At 43.1% G+C, this 21,248-nt stretch overlaps 1 gene segment (V, D, J or C); it reads right to left on the reverse strand.

The window, feature by feature from the left end:
• Nucleotides 1-880: 880 nt before the first annotated feature.
• LOC138246733 (T cell receptor beta chain MC.7.G5-like) overlaps nucleotides 881-21,248 on the reverse strand; it is a 31,780-nt gene continuing 11,412 nt past the window's right edge. Inside the window, 5 exon segments of the C gene segment in view lie at nucleotides 881-1,756; nucleotides 4,513-4,619; nucleotides 7,419-7,436; nucleotides 10,140-10,472; nucleotides 15,840-15,927. Of these exon segments, the coding sequence occupies nucleotides 1,730-1,756; nucleotides 4,513-4,619; nucleotides 7,419-7,436; nucleotides 10,140-10,472; nucleotides 15,840-15,927 (573 nt within the window).

A 21,248-nucleotide genomic window follows, 5' to 3' on the forward strand; every position in this document is an offset into this window, starting at 1 on the left:
AAGCCTTACTGCTTGCTGCCACAGATACCCAGGGTTGAGCTTTAGGTTAAGCAGACGTACCTGACTGGACCCGAGATGGCATTAGCGAGTTTACTGCACGGTAAGGCCTCCCAGTCATACCATGTAGTAAACCCAAATCCTCACAATGTGGACAACTCAGCCCTTATGGATGTGACAGCTGGTGGGATCCAGAAGCAGCTGCCTACCAAATAAATGCACTATAACAGAAAACCCATGATAACTGCAGGTAAATTAGCAGGCTTGGTATTTAGGCATGAAAAGCCGAAAAGCCGAAATTAGAAGTGCAAGTAATTTACCAGTCTTCAGCTCCATGGTGCTGAGTCAGTTTAAAATGGCTTCATTACTGGCCGAGGAAGTAAACGAATCAGACAGTTTCGGCAAGAGTTTGAACACCCAGTATGACATTTCAAATAACAATGCATAACACAGTATACAGCTTTATGTTCAGTTTAATTTAGAAAGATTGCACTTTTCAAAATAGTATTTGTATATGTATTTGAATACATTGCATTTCTATTTGCTTGATTTTTGCCTTGGTATTACAGGTGTATAGAGTTGCAAGGTTTCCACCCATCAAACATCCTGTAATTTGCAATTACTGCCCATAATTTGTAAAGTTTTCTGCCTGTGAGTTTCATGTTATACAAAGTGACCCAGGGATGCAAAAGGCGTGGGCATCTGTTATTTGCACCACTGGGTATTAGAGAAGGGGTTATTTACACCTTCACAGCACCTTCTGTACTATGGGCTATACTGGTGCACACATGTAAAACAGTACGATGAAAGTTGGGTGTTCATTCGATTCCATTCCATTTAGCCTGTGCTATTGCAGATGGAGGCCCAAGGACAAAGAAGCAATTGGTAGGTGCATTGATTGTGAGCACCAGAGAGATGCTAAGCAGTCAGAGCACCTGCCCTTAGAGGGGGTGGGGTGAGGTCATGGGACCCCCCCAGACATTCAAATCCACCTGCAAGGGGGGACCCTTTCTCTCTTTAACACTGCCGTCTCTGATTGAACTGAAAAGCAGATCAGTGGCTTTAAAGTGCTGGTACACCTTCCTCTAATGTCCTGTTAAGGGTGCCAGCACACATCTGAACCTACACTGTGGACAGCTGATTGAGCATAATATGCACAGTGTCCTGGTCTGCATCCAAGGGATCCAGTTAATGGAGTGCCATCTTTCAAACTGGACAGGATGTCCTATATGTAATATGGCTCTTGGAGGTTTGCACCACTTTTAAAGAGATGCCAACATGTACCTAGATACAAAGGCTGGAGGATAATGGTTTTGACGATAACTCACAACAAATCAGCACGTCCCGTTCAAGACTAAATAAATACTACCAGGTTGCGGGCAAAAGCATGGCAGACGTAAATGTAGGAAAATCAGGAAATTCCGTGAACGAAAGCACAGAAGTGGGAATGATGTGAGACTTCACCACTGGTTAATTTATAGAATATTTATCTTTTAATGTTACTGGTGATTCTAAATACATGCCACAGATTACAAATAACATGCTTGAGACTGACCTACACTGAATAGAGAATGCAGAATGTGATTACACATGTCTATGTTGAGAGTAGTACAGTGTAACATCTTGTTTTCTCGCATATTGCGTAAGCGCAGAGTCCGGATGACAATATTTTGGGTGATGGCGCCATGGTCAGCTGGTCCTTGTCTGCATTAATTGTCCATCCAATTGCCATTCAGGAAAAATGCTTGCCATTGGTGGGCTAAAACGTAAAAAAGAAAACATCACATTAGGGCTTGGAGAAGAACACATTGGATGTTACCTGCATCACTAAACATTGGAAGCACAATCTCTTCTAAGTTCTACAGCTTGGGTGTTGGATTGTACACAGTGGCGTAGCTTATCCAGTGAGATATGAACAGTGTTAATCTCAAATTTCACAAGTAATAAAGTGGTGGGTGGCAGGGTGAAGGGATGAGACGCAGAAGGGGTAATGTGCCCAGGAGAGGTTGGAAACATGTGGATACAGCTGTGTGACGGATTTTTGAAATGGGTTTATTACTGTTTATCTAATAAATATTTTCACAAGTTTGTTTCAGGTTTTGTTCATGCGATAACCCAAGCTTTCTCTGAGAGGGACAGACTTTCTTGGGTCACTCGCTCAGTGGGATTAGGAACTGGAGATGGTTTTCCAGAATTGCTTTGAGCTTCCACCCCAGCTCAGCAGTGTGAAAGAAAAAAGTACCAGGATATGTTTTCAGTTTCTTTGTCCTGCTGTCCCTTGTCGCACACCACATACTTCTACCCCCCCCAAACAGAAAAAGAAGCTTTATCATTTACATTGTACCCACCCATCCCTTTTTGCATTGACAGTGTGGTCGCAATTCACAAAGTAAATTTGCAGTTGGTAATTCATTACCATGAATTATCCACCAAAGAATACCTGACGTTTACTACTGCATAATTGTACAACAAGACATCCTACAATTATGCAATAGTATACCCCATGCTAGGGTTGTGGAGCTGGCAGATCCTTTTGTGTTGCTAAAGTTGCCCTAAGTGGGAAGGGTATGTCCAGATGTGGGTCCCGTGCTCACTGTGCCACTATGTTCAAGCTAGTCTGGCTGATGAAGGGTGATTCCCTGAAACAGGGCCCAGGATGCTTGTTTCCGGTCCAGGGAGGACTTGGCTTGGCAGTTCGGGCTGGACTGTTCCCATGGGGAACAGGGTCAAGACTGATTTTCATATGGCTGGGTCCAAACTGGGGTGGCATGGTGATCAAAAGAATAATAGATTAAACACAGATCTGTGACTGGGGGTGAGTGTTTGAAAAGTTCCATCATCCTTTTGTGTTGCTAGAGCGGGTGGATCAAACAATTGTTTTCCTTGAGAATTTGTGAATGCCCACATAATCTGAGTTGTGGACATCAACAAACTCCTCTCTGACCCTTTGCCACCTTGGACATTGTCTGTATTTTAATCCAGCAAAGCTGTGGAGTAAACCCACTTCCAGGGTTGGAAGGTGAACAGAACAGCCAAATGTTTTGTGGCGAGGAGTCGGGGAGCTTCTCAAAAAAGCTATTTTCCCTGGAAAGAAAAAACAAAATCTAGCTGTAAAGCTGTCTTTCTCAATTAAGAAATGTCCAATCATTTTTTAGAACTAGTAACATCCAAAAATGTTACAAGATCAAAATGCCACATGACTTTGCCAGAAGTATCACTGGAAACTTACTGCCAAACTTTGTGAACTGCAAAAAAACAGTAAATCTGCACTTGTTTATACCAATACTTTTAAGGGTGCAATGCAGTGGTGGCTGCCACTGAACGGGGGTGGCGGGGCAGGGAAAAAAAAAAAAAGACTTACCTGCTTCATTGGGAGATAGCTTTGTCTCCTCCGTCCTCTTCCGGGAAGCACACCGGCTTCCACACTCTGCATAGCCAATCACAATGCTACTACCACCAGCATGGCAGCAGAGTCATGATTGGTGTGAGCAGCCTCGTTCGACCCTGTGCACTTCCTCCTCCCGGGTGTGCAATAGGGCCGGGTGGAGAAATGCGAAGCATGCATGTCTTTTTGGCCAGCCCAACATGGCCAGCCAAACAGACATGCGCACTTATGGTGCATATACCACTCCTCATCCATCCCTCCTCCAACCCCGGCCCCCCAACCAGGCTCCAGATAAAAATAAAATGATAATAACATTCTGTTATTATCATTTTATTTTTTCTTCTCCTAAGAAGAGGAGCTGCCGCTGGTACAATGTGAAGCTTGACTAATGTCAAGAAATCCAGCTATTTAACGTACAGGTAACAGGGTAACCTCCTGTTTTGGGGGCATATTTACAAGCCGATAGTGTCACCGGAGCATCACTTTTTGTGATGCTCCGGTGGCGCTTTGCCCTGCGCTATATTTACAAGGTGGCGTTAACCCACTTTTTGTGGTTTAAAACTGCTTTGTAAATATGGGCACCCAACGCAGTTTCCTGCATCAGAGGGGCGTGCAATGCGTGTTGCTGTGGGTGCACCCATGCAACACCCATTGCAGTTTGATGCAGCCCCAGATTTACAAAGAATCGTAAATCTGAGGCAGCGCCAAAAACTACACCTGCCCAGGGTGGCGTTAGAGTGTCGCAAAGTGGAAGAATACTTCTATTTCTCATTGTTTCTTCTTTTTTTATGTGTGCTGCATAAGGACATTCATGTTAGTCTATGTGCAGGGAGGTGTCCCTTCCTGCACATTCTTGCACATATGCTCCTATGTATTTCAAACTGGAGGTAGTGTGCTTACACGGTGTTGTAACACTATTGACCACAACCTATTAAAAGTGGACACGTGTGAAATTACAATTCCAAAACATGCAGTCCCACTTGTTAGTTTAAATGAATGTCTATGTTTCCTAGATTTCAAGACGTCATCCCTACATTGGCGAACTTTGAGGGAGTTATGCGGATTCCAGCTGTCAAGTGAAACACCCACATGTAACTGTGCATCAAAGGACATTAGGAAATGTTTCTCACCATTAGCTTTAGTAACAGCACTGTCACAAAAAATCCATAAAGGGCACTCTTGGTAATAAGAAACAGATATGTGAGTTTCCCAGTGTTGGCAGACCTTCGAAATGATTCTGAAATTTAAAAAAAAGACAAAACATTACTTTAATCTTTTGACATTAATTTTTAATGACAGTTATTTCTAGTTCACAGTGTAGTTTAGAAAGTACTCTGAAGTGAAACAACTCACAGAAAAAGTTTGACATTGACTCTAGAAGGGTTTCTCCAACACTTGGAGTAAACTACTGACTACTTGTAGCTTTCATAGATGTCTCCATTAGTATACCAATTAAGAGGTGACATCTGTAAGCTTGGAGGAGTGTTCCTAGTATTCTATTGTGAATTATGACTAAAGCTGTGTGAAATCATGTGCAATAGTTATAGACAAAGGTATTCAACCACATTCAGAACACACTTTTCTTGCACCTCCCTGCACCCCCCTAACGGCACCATGTGTGTGCCGTGTGAATGATATGGCGCACCATGGCGGTATTAGGAACAATAGCATCAAAAATGTTGACACAGCTGTGGCGCTTTGCTGCATAAATGTCATCAATTTTGACGCTAGTGGAGCAAAGTGCAAGGAGGCCCATCGATTACAATGCGTGCGTCCTTTTAACGCTTGCGTAAAAAAATGACGCCAAAAATGGCACAATGAAATCTTGTAGATTTTATTGCGCCATTTTTGCGTTCCTCCTTGCACCGGAACGCCTCCTTTGTATACATTACGCATTGTGCATGCATAATGTGGCTCAAAGGGTTACAAAGTGACGCAATGCATCCATAGCGCCACTTTGTAAAATTGCGCAGCGAAAAGGTAACCTTAGCCCCACCTTAGCGTAAAAAAATGACGCTAACGTCACGCTAAAGTGGTGCTAAAGTGGCACAAGGGGCTCTAAAAATCTGCCCGATGGGGGTTGAATCAGTGACAAGAAGTAGAGAGACAGATCCTCATTAACTTGGCACACAAAGTAAAGCGCCGGCTGTTTCCCAAACTGGATTCACGGATCATTTACACTCCCAAGCTTGAAAAATATACAATTTTGATTGGAGGAGGGATTGACATTTTTTGTCCCATTGTCCATTTCAGGCACTGACCACAACAAGGTCTGAGAAACCTAGGCATTATGATTGGCTGGTGAGGGAGCTTCTGTGCATTATTAACAAGTTAGTAGAATATTAATGAACTCTTGATTTCACAAGTAAATGTATTAATTAAGAGCCAAATGTTGCAGTTGAAATTAATGTAGTGGGTTAGTGCTTCGGTGGTGCGTGTTTTGGGAATAAGACTGACTGACGATTTTAAAATCTTTACTCTGATTTGTTGAAAATGTATTGCTTTCTTCGGACCCCAGTAACTCTGCAGTTTTGATGCTCTTTGCTGAAACTTGCTATATAAATCCTCAGATTTGGGCCTGAGTCAGGTGACCTTTGGCTTGTACCAGGGATTCTGTATGACTTTTCACTGTTTTTGCTGCAGATTTGGGATCGGCTCATTATTGAATTTGCCTCTTGGTTTGTTCGATTACCGAGAGCCTTAATGCCAATGACGTAAGCACTTAAACCAGATTTGCTCCACCTGCATTTTTTCCATTGCTGCACTTTACTCCATTTAAATTGTGTAATAACTCTTTATGGTTTTCCAAATGCTGCTCTAGATCTCTTTTTTTTTTTAGTTGTTCTGTTCTTATTTGACAGTATTTTCAAATCCTGTAACGTGCCTTGTCTCTGGGACACATTGGCTCATGAACTTGGGGTTCACACTGCCCTCGGTCCACACAAGTGGTGGACGTGCTTTCGAGGTGTATGCATTTAGGAACACTGCACTCCCACGCTGACGTCACTCAGAAATGTTTTTGTGGCTGTCATTAGAGGACACCGGATCCATCCCTGCACCCTAAAAAAAGTGAAGGACCTACATGTGGAGCATATCCTGATCTCCACCCTCATGTGTGCGTCAGCCTCAAAATGTCACCATAAAGTCAAATTGTAAACAAACTAAATGTTATTGCAGCTTTTGTGGTCAAAGGGCTAGGTTTGGATCCCAAAACTTCGTCCTTGGGGTGAAAAACAACTTCGAGAGTTGGGACACTCCAGGGATTCCAGGGTTCATAAACCTACACAATAATAAAATAGGAAACACAGAAAAGGCCTTTGTCCTGTAGTCATGCCTGGGGTTCGGTGCAGGGTGAGGTCACAGGCCAAGCCCTGGGTAAAGCCCTGATGCAGATGGTAAAAGATGGTTTACAGTGGGGTTGGTCAGCTGCTTGTGGTTGGATGCGGGGCCTGACCACGGGACAGACCCACAAGGCCACCCTTGCGCACATGGCCAAAAGCCTTGTGTGGCAGGGGTAGGCTCCTGCGTGAGGTCCTTGGGGCTGGTCTGTGTCCTCAGATCTCATTACACCTGGAAGGGACCATGTGCAGAAGGGGTGGTCAGCAACAGAGATTGGACTTTACTGGGCCTGCTCCCTCCCCAACCCCCCTCTGCAAGGCCTTCGGCTGTACCCATCAGGGGTTGGCTTGGGGGGAGGGCTGGGAGCCGGTGTGGACCAAGGCCCTGTGCAGCAGGGTTAGCCAGCCTCTGGTGGGGGTTGGTTTGTGGGACCTGGTCAAAGGCTGTCAGCACCAGGCCCCCTGCCTGGGTGTTTGTTAATGGGGAGGTCACGAGCATTGCATTAGGTGTTTTGTGAGCTGTGGCCTGCCTGGTGCTATGCAGGGCTTCATGTGAGTGTAAGACTTGAAGACTCTGTTAAATTTCATTTCAGTGAAAAGTTAATTTTCAACACATATTTTCTTTAATTGTGAACAATGTTGCATGGTTGGTGCATTCTGACGTCACGGCTGACAAATAACGAGATATATTTACTCACCAGAAGTTGTACCGCACCCTGAGGAAAGAGAAAAAGAAAATAAACTCAGAGCTTGCAATCTTTCCAGAGATATTTGCTGTCACTATAACAGGTATTATATGGGAGTCGTATAAAGAGATTGAAGGGGACTGAGGGAGTGCACCCTAAGATCTCTCTTTCAACAGGCATGCTGTACCCTTAGAGAGCCTGACCATAAGTAGGAAACAAGTAACTACATAAACCATCACTCTCTAGAAAGGCTGCATGAAGGGTAACATAGTGTTGAATGGTGTTTACTACACACATCTTGTCTTGATGCGTTTTGTCGCCCAAGGTCTTTGGTCAGATCCTCCTCCCCTAATAAGGTTGCTACCTTTTGTGAAAGAAAACAATTTCACACACTCGTCTGTGAGCCATGTTGTGAGGATGAGCACCAAACAAGGCTTCCTGTTTGTGCACCGGTGCAGGGGATGAGAGCAGCTGCAGACCGCTCGTAGTATGTGCGGTCTGCACTGTTTTGTATCCTTTAGATAAAGGCAGCAAATGTGGTGTCTGTGCTGTGAACAAAATCAGTAAATCGGTGCTCAGGTTTAAAAGCCAGAGGTGAATCAAGTGGTCAAAGGTGACCCCAAGCAGATTCCACCTGTTGAAAGGGTAGATGGTGTTTCCTGCATAGTGAACCTATGATAAGACAACTGGAGTAAGGAATCACTTCTAATGTGCTCATGTGTGCACTCACTGTTCACTGCTGCTCAAAGGCACCAAGGATGCTCCAAGCATCGTGGGACAATCAGTTCTGTGACTAAACACCGCGTTTCACCACAAGCACTGGCAGGAAAGTCATAGGAGACCCTTGGTGTCTGTAGCTTGGGGCACTTTGGTTCAGCTGTTTTAAAGTTCAAAGTGAAAAAGAAAATGCCTATTTCGCATGCACAAGATGAACCAGTTTGTTAAAAGTTTTACCAAGTGGAGGAAGGGTCTTGAACACAGTCTCCAGCAGGTCTTTTCGAACTGTTCATGTCCTGTCTCTTTACATTCTGAATAGTCGGCAGCGTTAAGCACCTCCCCCTCAACTCCCCTGCCACCACCCCCTCAGATCCCCTCCCACCCCCTCAGATCCCCTGCCACCCCCCTCATATCCACCACCACCCCCCTCAGATCCCCCGCCATCCCCCTCAGATCCCCCACCACCACCCCCCTCACATCCTCCCCCACCTCCAACAGAGAACCCCCGCCACCACCCCCTCACATCCCCTGCCACCCCCTCAGATCCCCTCCACTACCCCCCTCACATCCCCTACCACCCCCCTCAGATCCACCGCCACCACCACCACCCCAAGTATATCTACAGTGTTTTACACAAAAACCTATGATGTTTAATTAACTGCTCAGACAGGCCCAGGCTTTGCAATCCCATGTATATCATGTAGGCATCTACCTGGCAAATACACTTCCTTTAAAAAAAAAAAAAAAAAAAAAAAACATGCAATAAATTCTTATAACATTTTCAGTGAGAATGCCAGAGTCAAACTGGGACAAAAATTGGCCCTAGCACCAAAATAAAAATGCCCCCATCAGTGAACCATCTAGAGAAAGAAATGGCCCACATATGCAAATCAAGTCAGTTGTGAAGTTGTAAAGATGCTGTAGGGATATATTTCAAGGTATAGGAGATTGCATACATTCGGGTTTGCTGCTGGTAGTGTTTGTGGTAATTTTGTGTCAAACAAATCTGGGACCCTCAAATGCAATATTGTTACTGCGACACGACAACACTGCAAATAGGATTCAAACCCAGTCTACCTTTTTCACTCAATACCCTGGAAACTTCTCTCATGTGATTTGTTTAATTCATTGTCTTTATTCTTCGGAGCACAAATATATACTCATTCTCTTTGATATTTACTTCAGTTCATAGGTACAACTTAAGTTTTAGTATTATTTTGCTTTTTTCCACACATAGGTAAACATACTGGTTCTAGAAACGTACTGCTTGTGTTCTTGATAATATGTGGTGTTCCTGATGAAGGCTGTTCATGCCGAAACGCGTGTTGATTACAAATCATGTTTGCCACAGATATTGAGGAGAATGGTCAAATTGTTTACAAAAAAAGAATCAAATAGTGTGAAAAGGCTTCAACAAGAGAATTGATTTATTTATATTTAAGTATTGAATATACTGATGTGAAAAGATTTTTTGGAGAAATATCTTCAAGACTTACCGTAATGTGGAAAAGTTGTTTGTGGCTATCGGATGTATGCAGGAGTAGGAAGAAATGTAGGTGGTGTGTATCGGTGTGAATAAGAGGAAAGTTATTGTGGTTTGAAGCATTGAAATAATGAGAGAAGTTTCCAGAATACTGAATGAAAAAGGTGGTCTAGGGTTCTGAATCCTATGTGCAAAGTTTCTGCTAATTTCAGGGAAATCTACAATAAAGACAGGCCACCAGGCCATGAACCAGGCCCTAAATCTGCTAAGAAAACCAGCGCACACACTGATCTTTCAGACCAGCCCGTCTTGCGCTGCCAGATTGCCATATAGGCCAGTCCGACCTTGCATCCATATGGCCTACACATCTGACCCATCACCAAAGAATCTTGACTATTCTTCATTTGAGAAAAGTTGAACATTGTAGTTATTGCGACCAACACGTTTTACTGGACAAACACAACTAATCAGTGTTAGTCTCAAAGCCCATGGATTCATCTTTAAAGTTTTATTCCTGCTCCCTTATATCTTACCCTCTCGGCCTCTGGTCTCCTTGATGATGTTTTGTTTTGTGGGGTCGAAGTACACCTTACACCTGAAGGTGGTCTGCGGGTTCAACCACTCCTTCTTCGAGAGCCGGAGCCGGCTGCTCAGGGAGTACATCTTGTCGCTGCTCCGGGTGGGGTGGTCATCACTCTTCACCCCTTCCGTCCTCTCCACCCCGTTCACTGTCCAGCTCAGGACCACATGGTCAGGGTAGAACTTGGTGGCCAGACACACCAGTGTGGCGCTTCGTCTCTCTTTCACCTCATGCGGCGATGGGTCGAAAAGAGCCACGTTTGGTTCACTGATATTGAGTCCATCCTCTGAAATTGATAACATAATTATTTACTTCTGAGTTGATGTTTCACTGCAGAGCACAGACATTGTTCTTCTTTATAGATTTGGGTTTTACCAGCAATAATCAGTCTTTTGGGATTTACAATATTTTGAATAGAGACAATCATAAGTCCATTTTGTCAAACACTAGAGCTATGAAAATGTAAAAGGTGTGCATGTACTCATGCAAAGTCTTTTGGGACCTTAACAAAGTCAACAGGTAGTACCACAAACTTCCTAAAGTTATGAAGTTTTTGAAGTAGTTAAAGCCTGCAGATATGCCATGTCACCCCCTATAGCCCCAATTTCTGCCGAAGAGTTTTCTAACAAAATGGGAAAACCTCTGCTCAAGGTAGAAATGGGCGAACTTTGGAAATGTTACCTCTCTGTGAATTTCCAGAAACATAACTTTTGTTGAACTCCACAGACAGAATTTGAAGTTTGCACCCGTGTCCAAAACATTGGACACTATGAAGTGAAGATGCAGCTGTCGCAGAAGGCACAGTTTCTTATTGATAAAGGAGGTCTGCTAAGCAGCATCCAAAATCTGAGCTATTAGGTATTGCCAGAAAGCTGCGATGATCAAAGACCTATTCACATTGAAAATCTTGCTCAACGAAGAAGTTTGATTAAGATTCAACAAGAACATGAATGTAGCTGTGGGTTTCTCATGTTTGTTCTGCAGAGATGCTCAGCTTGCAGCGCCAGACTACACAGTTGGTAATCCACTGCCCAGTGATAAACGGTAACAGGAACCATGAGTTAAAAAGATGCATTTATCCCTTGTATTGCAAGATAAACTTTCACCCCTTCTACGTGAGGTGCCCCCTGCTTCCCCAGAACTTGGACCTGACCTAGTTTGTTGCAACTAAAAGTGTCTTTAGCATTGACACACACGCTGAATAAATGCATTGATTTGCCAAGTGTGTGCATCAGTTAATTTATCATGTGGTCATGCCTCATGTTCAGCAATTCTACCCTGTTCTGCTATTCAGTGTATGTACCTGGGTCACAAGCAATGCAATGGACAGTCTAGAAATGGCTGCTGGTGCCAACACCCACCACCAAACTACCACAAACATTCCCTGCAGGTCTCTGCGTCTTTGGAATACATCTGATGACCTAGGACTCCCTGGGTCCCCCTAGGACCTCCTAGGGCCCCCTAGGACACCCTAGCTCAGTAGCAGCTCCCAACATGCACCACATTGTGTGAGATGGGAAACTTCCTCTCTAGAGCCTGAGTGTCATCGCTTGTAGGTGGACCACCGATGGACGAGGAGATATTGAAACCTAAATGACAGGTCACCACCTGAGGGATCTCATGTAGCCTCCCGTGGTCAGATTCTGAGACCCAAGGCACTGTCACACCTGGCAATGGATAGAGGGCAGGTTGAGGTAGAGTTGTGTTCAAACTGCTTGTAACCACAGAGACACTCAGAGACTACAAGTAACATGAATACAAGTAAAGGTATTGTCAGAAAAATACTGATGTCTCAGAAAAATATGTTTCTTCAGTGGAGGCGAAGCCTACCCTCAAGATTCTTCATGGGTTCCTCAATATTCTGCCATGTAGCATTCTAGGCAGAAATGCACATTTAGAATAAGTGCCAAACTGTTGAACTGCTTTTGTCAGTTTGTAAGAAATGTACACTTTGTCATTAAAGACACAATAAAAAGATTAAAAAAAAAAAAGAAATACACTTTTGGAAATGGAAAAAACTGTACTTTTCTGAAACAGACTTTGGATCGAATGCAAAATACTGAGCAGATGAAGGTCCTCAGCAAAGAGAGTGTCCTGTTACAACTGTTTGTGACCCAAGAAACTTGTATCGATTAAGCAACACCCACCCCTCCCCCCCCCACCCCCGGGCTGATCATGCCACAAAGAAGGCTCATTTTGCTCATCTGCTGATCCCCAGTCCTAAATGAGCTTTGTCCAGGAGCCAAGTTAAAATACGTGTATTTGGTGTTTTAAAAACAGAACTGTGAACCCCTTTTCACTACCAAGGTCCACACCAATAACTTACATTAAGAGGCTCCTTCTGTGAGCGGCTTCCACCAGTAGTTCACAGGTACCAATGGCCGAGCAGCATCTCAATGTGGGTTTTACTCTAATATGGGATGTTTACCAAAAACATCTTACAGTTAAAAGACAAGGAGGCCGATTCAAAGCACTTAATAATTGGAACCATCGATAGCATGCGCGTGCCCACTATCCATGAGTGCCCAGACAAGACCAAAGACTGATGTGTTCTGATCGTGACTTTGCCAAGGCGCTTCCCCGCTCGCCCTCGCCCGGGGTCCGTGCCCAGGCCGCTCGGACGGGCTTTCTCTGGGTTTTGCAGCCACAGACAGGATTTGCTGACCTGCGGGGCGAGCATCAGAGATGGAAGTCACAACAGGTGCGAACTGCTGGTCCAGGCACCTTATATAGGTGACCCCCAAGAATGGGGCCACAGATCTTTCCATCATCGGGGCACAAACCTTCTAAAACAAAATATAAAATAAAGAATGTTCGTGGATCCTCAGATAAATGAATTTATGAACCTTCTCAATTCCCAATGATTCTCTTTGGCATATCAGTGTTCGACCGTGTGACAGTCTATGTAGAAATGCAAAATGTAACAATTAAAAACAATGTTACCTACTGCAGACAGTTTTGTTCCAGTTTCAAAGTACTGCACGGAGCTGCTTGCAGAAACAGTATTTTCTCTCTTTTTCGAAAAGTTTTAATCTGTCTCCTTCTTTGCTAAAGTAAAGTCTCCCCCAGAAAGCTGCCCATGACGTGCATAGCTGCTGTGTTTTACCCATCTCAGACTCAAATGTCCTGTATATATCGATTATGTATTATTATATATATCGATACATTTATAAATAAATTATATATATTTGTCCTTATTATGCATCAGTTCAGCATGCTATAAAACACTTGTGCAGCCAGCAAAAACATTAGTTAAATAATATAAAAATATTTAAAAAATCACATTGCACATTCGTGGCTGCAGAATTTCCTGACCGATTAGGAGCGCCCTAGAAGAGCTCCTGTGTTTTATTGGGACATCAGAATTGAAATATACCGCAGTCTAACAGTAAGCGTCTTTACGAGGTGCATTCTGGGGGTGTTCCTGCTTTTTAACTCAAGCAAGGTGCAGATGAATAAAATAAAATGTTCCCTGTTCACATCAGACAAAAATTCAATAAATATTTAGAAACAAACTCTTTTCAAAACTTGTTCCCATTTATTCATACTCATATAAACCAAATCACATCTTCAGAACTGAACAAGGAACGTTGAAGGGCTCCAGGAATTTAGTTTATAAATACAACAGCTTGTTTTCTTCATAAAACACGCTGTGGTAGGGCATTTTTAGGGTGATATAAGTTCTAAGTACATTTTCTTTCACCTTTTTAATCGCAAATGTCTCATTCTGGAAACCACCTAGGGGTGTGCGGAACTCATTCTAGGGTGTACCTGCTGCCTAGTCAGTGCAATGTCCCTCTGGTACTCTCAAAGCCTGAGGGCGGGGCATCACCAAGACATGCCAGTCCCATCACACGCAGGACATGGAGCCTCAGACCATTGGAATCTAGACCCATCTAGAAGACATTAGATTGTACACTGACCCCATCTAACAACGCATGCTGGTGCATCCAGGACACATGATGCACTCAGGGGACCAGGCCAAGGGGATTGTCTTACCGAGGACAGTGAGTCTGGTTCCTGCTCCGAAGTATTGCTCGCTTGCATAACACAGCCACGAGAGGCTGTTCGAAAACTTCAGTGTGGAGCGCAGGTGCTGTCGCGACCAGGCGGGACATCACAGGCGTGTGAGAAGCAAGCGTCTGTACAAAGACCACCCACCGCGGAGCATGGCCCCTGCAGGTAGCACAGTGGACATAAATAGATTTCTATTCAGTTTCAATACGTAAGTCAGCTCATTAATAGCCGGCTGCCCCTATGGCTCATGTATGTCTACTGATAGAAACAGCATCATTATACATACACAAACTGCTTTCTGTTCAGGGAATGAGTAAGGCTTCACAGTCAATGTTCCACATTTACAGCACAATAATTGAGGTTATCCTGTCTTGTGTCTTTCCTTGAGTTAATTCCTCTAACATACTCAAACACTGAAACACAGTATTGTCTAGACTTGTTGGGACTCTGGAGATCAGTATATAATCGGGATTGTCAACCATTTCTCAGTGGTCATGCCTTCCATGTTAATCTCCAACTCCCAGAATCCTCTGGTAATAACTGCTTGTGTATTTCCACTAGCACCCCACACCCATATTCTTTCCAAATTAATGGGCCAGCAACCTTTTGACATATTGTAAGTAGTTGCTATCAATGTAAATTGCACAAAATATTATTCATAAATCATATTTCCTCTGAGTTTCAGCCCTGTTTTTGCACGAGGTGCAGCCCAATTAACATCCCACCAGGTCCATTTAAAACATTCTGGTGTAAACGTAAGCAATTCAGCATGCATAATGGATAACAGGTAAATAAGAACCCCTCCTATCAAATGTTGACTGTCCTTTGTTGCAAACTTAGATCTCCCAGCCTAGCTTCTGTCGGGCGTGTTCTGCACAACTGTGTCGTTGCCTTACAAAGTATCTATAGTTTTAGTTCTCTCATTAGTTGGTTTCTTTGCTATTGACACAAAAATCCTTTTATCCTCCGACCCCTCTAGATACACCGTCTTCTCGATTGGTTCCACCATCGTTGATGCATCACCAAGGCGTCTGAAGAAGACACATTCTGAACTTCTGGTGAAGCTTAGAACGATCCCCCTCATTTCTATCTCACACCAGTTCTACTCGACTAAAGACCCCTCACTCGTTTACCCAACTGGAACATTGTTCATGCACTGAAGTTGTGATAATTGTGTCAAAGCAGAATTCAGGAGAAATGAACAACATTTCAAAAAAAGACATTGCCAATTTCACATTAACCTGTCATGATAATCTTGGTTTTCTTACCTAAAACAGACAGTTTGGTACCTGGACCAAAGTAAGCTTCTGAGTAAGTACACAGTGACATACCTACGGCGAAATACTGGGACATTCAGTCCCGCTCTCTTGTCTGAACCACCATTTTCAATGCATTGGAACACGTTAAAGACCAATGTTCAAACACATCCTATTTAAGATTTATTTTTGCTCAACACTTGCATATACAGTACACAGATTTGAGACATCACCACATGGTCCCTGTGAGATCTAACCAAGGAAAATTCTGCAAATCAACAAGGATGATTCATTTTTGTAATGCTGCCTGACTGCTGAGAGCAGATTGGTACTTATGTGTAGGTGATTACACCAGACTGAACAATACCATAAAGTCTCACCGAGTACGCTTAACTTGGTCCCTTCGCCGAAGTACAGCTGAGTGGTGAACACAGAGCGACATGGCCTGTCGCAATGGGGTGTGGTGGTCTGCACCAAGGAGTCATCAGTTTCTCACTTTTTCACTTCTGTTACAGCATCTCTAGACTAAGAAAAACCCATTTGCAGCTGATTTCTCTCTGTAGACTCTAAGATAAGAGCTAATTAAGAGACATCTGGTTGTGTTGCTGCTCTACACGTGTGTATGACATGAACATCAATGAAAGTGATAACTAATGTCTCACCAGAACACCACAAAGTTTCAAAACCAGGTGCACAGAGGTAAATAAGGGAGGCAGCCCCCACTGTGGCATTACAGGAGCCAACATGCCCAAGCCAAGAGCAGAAGGCTAAAGTGAATGTATAACAAATGTAATTGCTATTAATTCCAACTTTTCATTTCTGCAAAGAAACTTTGGAGTAGCCAAATAGATAATTTGTTGACAAAGAAGTCTGTAAAAAATATACATGTCTTTTCGTTTTTTGTTTTTTTTAAATAACCTTTGCAAACATAATAACGGTCATGTGAAGTGCACACATTTAAAAAAGAACAAAAGGGAAGCTTGATCGACAAATTACAACAAATTACAATAGAACATTGGTAAGAATATTAGTGATTAAAAGAGTAAACTAGTATTACCCTGTTACTTACTCAAAACTCGCAGCTGGTCAGATTCACCGGGCTTTAAAGGGGTGCCACAGAAATCAATCTCATGGAAGGTCCATCGTTGTTAATAAAGTATTAGCTAACTACAAAATAAAAAATAAATTAAGAAAAGAAAGCATAGCTTTCAGTAAATATTCCACCGGGTTCCTCAACTCGTGAGTGAAAGTTCTCAAGGTAATGTTTTTGTAAAGGCGGCCCATAGGGCTGTACCACGGTGCCCCCTGTCCCCACGGCATTACACACTCATACAAAAATGGCCCCTCCCCCAGCCACACCCCAAGGAAGGTTCTCGGAGAAACCTCTCCTCTATTGGTGAAGCTTATGCCTCTGCAGCTAATTAAAGTACTTGCCAGCTGGCAGGGACTTTGATGACAGTAAATGTAAAATATTGTTAAATACAGTTACAGGCTTGTTGCACACTGTGGAAAAAGTCACGTGATGCTCAGCACTACAGGAAGTCTTGTGGGCGCAGTGTGTTCGGCTAAAACACTCGTCAGACACTTGCATCAGTAGGCGACAAGAGTATTCTGGGAGTAACACATTTACAACGTGTGCAGTACAGGGGATACTGCATGACTTGCAGTTCAACGTACCTGGTACCAGAAGGGTGAATATCGCCTCAAGGCGCTACATGAGCCCTGCAGGCCTAAGATATAAAAGGTTTTGTGTACCCAGGTCCCATCTAGGTGCAAGGTGCTCTGGAGATCTGAGGGTTCTGTTCACAAGAGTCCTTGCACACTTAAGTTTTTCTTAGGGGGGTTCAAAGATTTGTTGGGTCTACTTTCATACATTTTTGGATGAACTCAGTTTCACTTAGATGCGTAGTGGTATAGGAGATCTGGGGCTCAATACACAAATGCTTGTGCATACCTGTGTGCAAATTAAGTGCAAGCCAGTACCTGAGATCTGGAGCCTGGGAGTCAGAAAAACATTAGTGCATCCAAGTTTCAGTTTAGTGCAAAGATCTCAAGATCTCATTTAACAAAGGTTACACTGCACCTTTGTAGACTTATTTGCAAAGTGGGTGATAAGTAGCGGTGGGTGATAAATTCTGCACCACCAAAGGAGTTGGTGTAGTTTTGGCCACTCCACATTACGCTTGTAACTGCCAACCGTCATGTGTTGGAGTTTTTCCCACATGTGGCTCGCCAGTGGTAAATTGGTGAGGGTGAGTGAGATTTGGCCTCCCCGAGCATGAGTTTCGGTCACCAGGATGGCTCATGCAAGATTTTCTCAATGAGGGAGTCCATGGTCAGAAAATGCTGTTCAAGTAAAAAAAATCTACTCAAGTGGCACAAAATCAACTTAATAGGCAACACCCTCTGGTGCACTGCGAAGTGTCATTCGTGCTAATTTTTCAGCACAGAATGAGCTCCTGGCACTAATAATCAGCTCAAGTAGCCTGATGTGTCTTGTCTGCCCACTTGTGGAACGCCACAAAATCTCCCAGAGTTTTCATGTAACTCCGCAGAATTCTGCTGAGTGACACTGTGGTTTCTGCCCATCCCTAATGAGAAGACCTTGAGGCCTCGGTCTGTCATAGGTTTTGCATCCCAGAGTTTCATTTGGGTGCAAGATGTTACATGTGACCTGGAGAGATGGGTTCACACAAAGGTTTCTATGCATATAATTTCCACTTAGGTGCAAGGTGGGACATAAGATAATGTCACAAGTAAGGTCGAGAGGCATTGATTTACAAAAGGTTTTACTCTCTTAAGTCCCACTGGAGAACAGTAGTTTGGATTTGGGGCACTGTTCTCTAATGATTGTGCACATCTCACTTCCACTAGGTGCAAATTGGTAACTGAAATTTGAGCGACTGAGTTCACAAACGCTTTCACACACCTAAGTTACACTTAGTTGTAAAGTGGTGCATATGGTGTGAGGGGCTTGAACCACAGACGTTTTGCAGAGCTAAGTTCCACTTAGTTTGGCACTAAGAACAATTTGCAGGAGTAAGTTTACTGAAGGTGGGAAACTCAGCCTGAGATGAATATCTGACATTTGTAAATGAGAGGGAATGAATGTGACATGGGACTTTTAGGAGAAATACAAGTTAGAATTAAATGAGCACTCACAGATCTGAAATGTTTGAGGGTACCAATACCGATTGCAGGTAGTCGTTCACCTTAGAATTGTACACAAAAGTGCCTCTCTTAAAGGAAGGAACAAGAGCTTCTAAGGTGGAAAAAGGGAATGAAAACGTGGGGATTTAAAGGTAAGGATTGCTATCCGGAAACATATGCTGTACAAGGAAAAAATTAACAAGCATTTGCAATGCAATGGGTCTCGCATTTGTTCGACTTAGATCTATTAGCGTTGTAAAGTCCTAACCAGACTTTTATTGCCACATAAAATGAAAATTAAAAGTAATCCAGCATTACATAAGTGACCCCATTTAAAGTCTACGCCATGAGTGTGAAGGAGCACACAAAATGAAACCGAAGTTCGCATGCAGACAAACGTATCAGCAAATGTGCAGCGAGATCGCGCTGCGTACGAAATAAAAAGAAAAAGTAGTGCAGAAACTATGCTGAAAACATGGAGCTGCGTATGTTTTCAGCAGTTGGCCGGTGAGCTCGAGAATGGCTAAATACCAGAAAAGGCATGACATATGCATGCCTTTCACAAACAAAATCAAGCCATTTAAAAAAGGCAAGCCCTTGAACCAACTAAACTGATGGGAGTGTGGTGGGCGTAGTTAAAAGTCCACAGAGAGATTACGACAGGTTAGCACGCTTGCACGACCCTAAAAAGGAGGCAGATTTTTCCTCCAGCTGGGAATATTGCACGTAAATATGATGCATAAGTAAGTACTCATGTCAATCTACAGATGCCTTCCATTTCTTAGAGTACTCTTGGGACTAAAAAAACTCACAAAGGTGGACAGTTTCTCCATAGATAGGAGTAAAACTAAGGTGGTAAAATTCTGACCTTGAAAGTCCTGCCTCCGCAAATGGGCCCAAAGTTACAGAGTTGTTCCATAAATAAAGGTTGACAGATTTAATGGTTGAGTGGTTTGACTCAAACTCGCAGACTAGACAACTAAGGGGACATTTATTTGCAACCAGATTTAGAATTATGTAAGGCACTGTCCAGCAGGTTGGGGTGTGTATGGTCAAAGGCAGGTGCTCAGTGGCTTTTTGGCACTGGGCAGCATTTCGTGCACATGGAAAAGCCAGGTAAGCGCACGTTAAGTATGGATCATTCCAGCCCTTTCCCTGTCACGCAGCACAGCGCAGCATTGGGCTTTCCATAAATGTGCCTCTTAGTGTTTTGTGTCCTTTCATTGGATGAGGCATTTCAAAAGTATTCATTTATGGCCCCTAGTAAAGCCCTGCCACCCCATTTCTGCTGCTTCAGAATACTTTGGGAAAGGATCCAGGTTTTGTCAGAAAGCACTGGTCAGGTTTGAGTAAAGTGCAGGCTGCATTCCCAGACTTTGATGCAGATGTCACCTTTTAATGAAGAGTTGTGGAGGCAGAGTCTGGAACAGTTTGTTTCAACATGTCATGTCCTTGGTTTAGGATGCTCCATCAAGGCAGCAGCTGGTTAACTGAACCTGACCCAGGTGTCCCATCCTCTGTGGCTCAAAACTGTTTGCACGTGGCAACTTATGTTCATCTTTGATGCAAGAGTGACCTTTGGCGGCTGTTTTTGGGTACTGGAGACAGACTCATTGCTATGTTTAGTCTACCATTCTCCCTGTGGGCATTTTTACATTTTTGTCAAGAAGTAATATCTTGGCTCCCTTAATGTGTTCTAACCATTTTGTGCAATTTTGCTATTTATTCTTTTTTTTCTAAATTCGTTTGCTTATTTTATTGTGTTGTGTTTGTCAAACATTACTCAGGGGAATATCCTGCTGTTTGTACTACAGCTACCACTAAGGAGCCTTTTCTCAATGATTATTGATGAAATTGAACAAGATCCCGGTTGATTAAGTTGATATGGTCATCCCCTCCCAACTTAATAAAACACACATGGACAAAGTTGCAGTTTTTATTATAAGAAGTGTGTCTATGCATCTGTCTCTTCCTCTAAGTGCACAATTATCATATGTTTCACAGACTATTTTGTTCTGCAGAAAGAGAGGACTCTATGAATACTATGATGTTTCTCTGATTCCAAACAAAACAACATTATTAGTTTAATGTTTAAACATGTTTGGATAGTGTCTAAAACATGAATATATTTTTCATTCCTTACCAAACTCTGTACCTTATAAGTCAGATGGACAATATATATCAGACTCATGTGACATGAACCCCTAACCACATTAATTGTTATCTAATGCACTCCATGTGTTAACCTCTTTGCTGCTAGGCCTTTCCCCTCTAGTGCTGAGCCCTTTTCTGGCAATTTGGGATAGTTTGCACATAGGGCTCCATAACTTTTTTCTACATAAACTACCCACGCCTGATTTGGGTCCTTTTTTCCACTCTCATTCGTAACCCAAAAAGTTTAAAATATTTGTAGATTTCCCTCGAGGGGACTGAGAAAATAGGCAAAATATAGCAACATTTTGAGTACATTTTTTAAAAATACGGAAAAAGTGCTCCAGGAAAAAGTGTCTGTGTTTTCCCCTAAAAATAACATCCACAAACGGTTTACTGTACTGTAGTCACCATCTTCCCAGCTTTTAGGAACATGCAGGAATGTGCTGTATTTACAAGGTGGCATTAAGCATGGCACGACGAGAAGA

Source organism: Pleurodeles waltl, chromosome 7, assembly GCF_031143425.1.
Source record: "Pleurodeles waltl isolate 20211129_DDA chromosome 7, aPleWal1.hap1.20221129, whole genome shotgun sequence".
NCBI lineage: Eukaryota > Metazoa > Chordata > Amphibia > Caudata > Salamandridae > Pleurodeles > Pleurodeles waltl.